The 6,107-nt window shown below is 45.6% G+C and overlaps 1 protein-coding gene across 1 annotated transcript; it reads right to left on the bottom strand.

Annotated features, from left to right (window-relative positions):
- Positions 1-32: 32 nt before the first annotated feature.
- Positions 33-5,825, bottom strand: LOC310913998 (histamine H3 receptor-like; the record flags this gene model as incomplete). Its single annotated transcript, XM_083869877.1, has 3 exons — positions 33-3,161; positions 5,366-5,532; positions 5,600-5,825. 3 exons carry the CDS (start codon positions 5,823-5,825, stop codon positions 2,274-2,276), a joined length of 1,281 nt encoding a protein of 426 aa, XP_083726003.1. The 3' UTR covers positions 33-2,273.
- Between the last annotated feature and the right edge of the window lie 282 nt (positions 5,826-6,107).

Below are 6,107 nucleotides of genomic sequence, written 5' to 3'. Positions count from 1 at the left end.
GCTGGCATTTCTAATGTAGGAGTTTGTCATACAAACCCAGTGTTTCTCCACATGGTACTGAGATGATGTGTGCTCACGTTTCAGAATGCTTTTATGACTACCTGGAGTGAGGAAGAATCCTACTGGATTCTGTGCCAGAGTTTTGAGTGGCAATTGAATGACAGTGCTGTAGGAACCTGAGCAGTGGAGCACAGCCAGTGGCAGCTGCTGTGAAGCTGGTGCAGTCTATGGGTTAATGCCAGTTGCTGAAAGTTTTAACCTGTCTGGTTTGCCTTTACTGAATATGGTGTCCTAAAGATAACTGATTGAATTGCATTACTCCTTGAGTGACCACTGTTTTCTGAAAATGTGTCCTGGCTTGATTGCATAGTAAATGAGACTTTGGTGGGATTGTTCAGTAATTTAGTGCTACCTGTTTTCTGAAAAAGGCAAATGCAGTCCTAGGAAACAATTGCAGAGTAGACAATAATTAGATCATTAATATCCTGATGAATAAGTCTGGCTTGGAAGGGAGGAGGAATGAATGGGGAGATAATTTAAAGGCTTTACCTCTCCAGGTTTATAATTTATGCTAATTCAGAAATCTTCATGGTGCTCTGTATTTGTTGAAACTGTTCCTCATAGAACTGTTAAGCTGTTTTGTTATAGCACATCCATAGCAGAATATGGTGGTGATGTTCATGTGGGTATATGTTCATAGTGTAGGGTTATGCCCTCCTAGTTTACAGTATTTGCTAACCATGTTTGTTTAGTTCTCAGTGTCAGTCCTTGTATCTTAGAAAGTGTCTTTGAAATACCAGTTTTGCAGTTTCGACTGCAGTTACCCAAACGTTGTAGACTGGTGCTTTTTCACCCTCTCCCACTTGTTAGGGCTACACAGTTAGGACTCTTCCACAGCTCTTAATTACTTTTATTGAAAGTTTACAAAGTAAATAATTTTACTGCTGTAAAATTTAAGATCAGTTGTATTACCATGCATTTTTGACTGTGGCAATGGACAACTAAAGCTGTTCAGTAATTATCACTTGTCAGCAAAGGAAAGCATCTGTTAGGTTATGTAGTAAATGCTGGTGATGGTGGGACAAACTTGTATCATTAGTGATGCTCAATGTGACACCTTGTGGGACAAATCTACTCCAAACTCAGGATCAGTGGTGTGAACTGCTCCTGTGGCACAGGCACAATGACAGAGACACTCCTGGGCAGCAGCAAGGCTGTAAATTGTAAAGGCTTTGAGTCATGCCAGTCGTGATGCACAACCTGGGAAGTATCTCAACACTTCAAGTGATACTTTCTTGACTGCTAATGACTTGATGGATAGAAAGATTCAGTGGGTGGGGTAGGGGAAAACAACACTTTTTTTAAAATCTAGCTAAAAGTAGTAAAGGTCCAACTCTAAGTGTTTTAAAAATTACTGGAAGTTTACCTAAACCTCTGTCATGGATCTTACAGAACTACTTAGGCTTACTCTGTCCTTACAGCAAAGCATAGAGTAATACCCTCAGCCCTGTAGGGAGTAGTTTTGACCTCAGTAGATTCCTGCCCATGCAGGATCCTGGTGAGGGGCAGGAAGTCACTGCTGAGGGAGGGGACTCCTAGTGAAATTCTTCCAGTGTATAAGTTACCAATTCTTGTATTTCCTATTGCAAAGCTCAAAACTCATTTATACTTCTCTTCCTGGACTTCATTCTACTAAATATTCCACTCTTCCATTGCCATCACCTTTTCCACTCAAATCAGTCCTCCCTTATCTGCTGCAGTTGCTCAGCTTCTCTGGTAACATCATTTGTGCTGCCTCCTGTCCCATGCTTTTCCTGTATTTTTATCGTTGGTCATGTCTTGTCTGGCTTGCCATGAAGTGGAGGGGGAAAGCTTCCTAGACTTAAAAACTGAGACCCTTGATGTCTTGGGGTAAGATATAACAGATCCAAGATTAATGCTTTATGCATTATATTTACAGTTATTAAAAGTGACAGAACCTGAACTCTAATTATTAGCCATGGAAGTTATTATTTTCAGTGCTTCAACACTAATGCACCATTACTAGAAAATATGCTGTTGGTGTAATTTCCCGAAGAGCTCTGAAAAATGACCTTTCTTTTCATTGCTGTAATTTTCCCAGCAATGTGGATGACTGTATTTCTACACGTTCATAAATATCTACACTTGTACCTACTTACCAGTATTTCATAAATATTTGCAGGTATTGCAATACTTGCTTTTTGGTGCTCCCACCAAATACAGGATGTACTAATTTTCAGCCTCTCTACTTTTCATGTCAAAATGTCAGGATGGACTTTGGCCTTTTGTGGACACAGGAGTTTTATAAAGGCTTTCCTAAAGCTCGTGTGACACAGTGGGTAGAGAACAGGGTTAATGGCTGAGTTCACCCACAGGAGCCAGAATGAGATCTCATAGAGGGAGTAGGGCACACAGTGCCCATGGCAGGCTGCCCTGATGATCATCAGGAGTGTGTATGGAGCCCAGCAGAACCCAAACACACAGACAATAACTGCTAAAGACTTGGCTACTCTTTTATCCCGGGAGAGTCTAAATCTATTTGCCATAATGTTAGCAACATCCACTTTGCTGCTGGGCTGGCACAGGCTTTCTGTTGCTGGGAAGAAGCCATTCCTGGGAGGCCTGGTCTTTCCATCCACCCGGAGGGGTGGGAGGTTGTGACTGACACTCAGATTTGATGGCTGATTGCCAAGCTCAGCCAAGGCCTGAAGCCTTGGAGCTCTCCCTGGGGGAAGAAGGATGCTTGCTCTCTTCTCTTGTTTGTCTCTGTTAGTTGGCTTTACAAAAAACACAGTGTGTTCCCTTTTTTCCCCCTGGAAATTCATTTCACAGTCCTCTTGACTAGGTGAGAGGTTTTCATTTCGGAGCAATGTGCGTTTCCTGATGTTAAGGTAAATGCTTAAGTTAAAGTACGTAACAGTGATGAAAGGTGTAAAGAATTCAACAGTAGAGGCAATCATTAGGAAATACCAGTTGTAGAAGAATTCTGCATGACATTCTCCTTCAGGGACAATGCTGTTTTGGGCAATGTGCTCCCAGCTGAGAATGGCTGGCCCGTAGAGGAGAAAAGCAGCAATCCATACAGTCATCATCTTCAGTACTGCATTTCTGGTCGTGCCTTGCTGAGCCCTGTAGCTGACCTGAGGGACAAAAGTCACACACATTACCTATATCCCAGACAGTTATGTGGCTGCTTTGGAGCCTAGCTCTCTCTCTCTGTCACTTGTGAGGGTTGGTGAGAGACTGGTTTTGGGGTGAGGGTTAGACCAAGCTCACAGAAGAGTTATTTCTGAAATATGCCTTTCAAGAAACCTTATCAAGGTGATTGGGTAAGTTCTGAGGACACTCATCGGATCTTAAAAGCTCGAAAACCAAGTCTCCTTCAAAGCAAATAACTACTGCTCTTCCTAGAATTGGTTGTCACCAGTTGCTTCATATTTAATTGCATTAGCCCTGATACCTGTTTACAGAATGGTTAAAAATGTTTATTTGACACTTTGGAGTTTTTAAATAATTTGAAATACGTAAGAGGGTTTGAATTCACAGAACATCATGCAAGTTCTTTTCTTTCTGCTTTCTAGAGAGACTCTTAATGTGAAAATCACACCAAAAAAATTACAACATCATCTTCTGTTTGATATACTTAATTTAATTCTTTCATTAAGTACTTGCAGAATTCCTGTTTGCAGTTCAGGTGTATAGATGAAGTGTTCTGGTCTGGAAAGTGCTTTACAAAAGAATAACTCATTTCCATTATTTAGAAAATAGGGAAGGTAAGGTGCAGAAATAAGAAGTGTGTCAGTAATACTGAGTTAGTAAGCCATATCTGCAATGGAATTCATCAGAATCTTAAAGTCAAGATCATCTTCCCTATTCTGATTCCCTGGAATGTTTTGTCCCTGAGGCACTGGGCAAACACTCATGTAGGGGCTTGGAATTCACCCTTCATGTCTCCACAGTGCAGCCACACAGCATTTGGAATATGAAGTCTTCAGCCTTAAATTCTGTATGGGGTTCATGTTTACTGCCCCCATCTGTGGGCCTTGATCTCCACAGCTGTGGAAATCAGCTGTGCTGTTGTGGTAGAGGAGCCACAGAGCTGAGGAAACCTAAGTGTGTCTGAATTGGGTCTGATTTTGCAGTCCTTAACAAAGCTATGAATGATTTCAGGAGCAGTCTTGGAGGAAGTTACCATTTTCATTGAGATGGAGTATAATTTGGAACTTCAGATATTCCTGTTTATACATTCTCATACTGCCCTAACCCAACAGTCATTTTCTGTACTCTTGCTTGGGGAGGGATTTTTATATGAGGGATTAATTTGAAGTATTTTAAAGTGGATGACTATTTTCATTTATTATGACCAGTTTCCATTTCTGTTTCTGAAACCATCTAGTTTATATATTTATACTATGTGCTTAGCCATGAGAGATTGGTTTATGAAAGAAAAATTCATGGCTAATTCAGAACCTAGAAAATAAAGGAATTCTGAGTGTTGTCTGTTTAAGAATTATCTGTTCATTTCTCCCCCTTTAAAAAGAAGTTGGTAAAACTGCTGAATTGATTCTAAAGCCTCTCTTTGTACTGTTTGTGATTTAAATGAGCAACAGACCTAGGTGAACATTTTAAGAAAATGTGGGTGGAACATAACCAAGAGGTGTGTGTTGAAGTGTGAAAACTATTAACAGATAAAATGTGTTATTTTGTCACCATCCAAAATACTCTGAAGCATTATAGTCTAGGTGAAAATTAAGTGCAAAGTCTAATCTTCTTTTTTAATAAGTTTCATGCTGCAGCCACGACTTGAGCTACTTCTGTGGCCGTTACATGGAAATGGCTTTTGCATCCTGTGCTAGATAATTTATAATCTTTTAACCCGTCCACAGCGGTACACAACATTCCCCTGGCAGTTTGATACCCACTGCAGGGAGGTCTCTGCCTTGTGCCACAGCGGGGCTGCCCGGGGCTATCAGCTGCCGACGGGACATGGCCGTGTCCTGGAAAAGCAGCTCTGGTTCAGCTTTTTTAACTTTTAAAGCTCATTCAAGGTGTAGCTGGGGAGGAAATTAGTACACCGTGTTCCCTCTGAGACACAGCTTGTGCCTGTTTTAAAGCAGAGTACCTCTACCACTGTAAAAGTGAGAAGGAAATGCATTTTCTGGCAAAGCCAATCACTCCCAGAACTATTTCCAGGACTGAGAGGAGCTGCCTCGATCGCCCCTGTCTCATGTGCTGTTCGAGAGAGGCTCAAGGGCGCTGAAATCCCGGTGCCCGAGGCAAACCCCCCTGCCTGGAATGGCTGGAGCCCCTCCCGCCCCCGCTGGCACCCCCGCCCAGCCCTTACCGCTCTGGTGACACAGATGAACCTGTCGAAGCTGATCAGGACGATGTTGAAGACGGAGGCGGTGCACACCAGGTAGTCCACCACCAGCCACAGCTTACACAAGCCCCGGCCGAGCCTCCACTCGCCCGTCAGCACGTAGGGGATGTAGAGGGGGATGCAGAAGCCGCCTGCGGGCAGAGGTCGGCGGTGACACGGGCGCAGCCACCTCCCGCCCCGCGGCGCCCCGGTACTCACCCACCAGCAGGTCGGCGACGGCCAGGTTCAGGAAGAAGAAGTTTCCCTGCGAGCGGAGGCTCCGGTCCACCACGAAGGCCAGAATGACCAGGGCATTGCCCAGCACCGTGGCCAGCACCAGCAGCCCCATGAGCGCGGCCAGCAGCGCGGCCGTGCCGGCGGGGAAGGGCCCGCCCTCCGCACAGGCGCTGCCGGACAGGTTCAGCCACGGCCCGTCCCGGCCCATGGTGCCGGCGAGAGCCCGCGGCACTGCCCGGACCCGGACCCGGACCCGAACCCGCACCGGGGCTGGGCTGCGGCACCGCCCCGCCGGGCGGAGCGAGGGGCCGGGCGGAGCGGCCCTGCCCAGCCCTCCCCTGTCCTGTCCTGCCGCTGCTGGGGACGGCCCCGCTTCGGCAAAACTTCCCGGAGTCCTGCGGCCACCCTGGGGAGCGGGGAGTGCGGCATTAAAGTCCAGCCCGGGGCTCTGGGGCTGGGCAGCACCGCCCCGTGCCCGCCGCCCGCTCCT

Source organism: Zosterops lateralis, assembly GCF_965231275.1.
Source record: "Zosterops lateralis genome assembly, chromosome: 12".
In the NCBI taxonomy this organism is placed as follows: Eukaryota; Metazoa; Chordata; class Aves; order Passeriformes; family Zosteropidae; genus Zosterops; species Zosterops lateralis.
The sequence above is the reverse complement of the archived record's forward strand: the minus strand, read 5'-3'. Positions and strand labels throughout refer to the sequence as shown.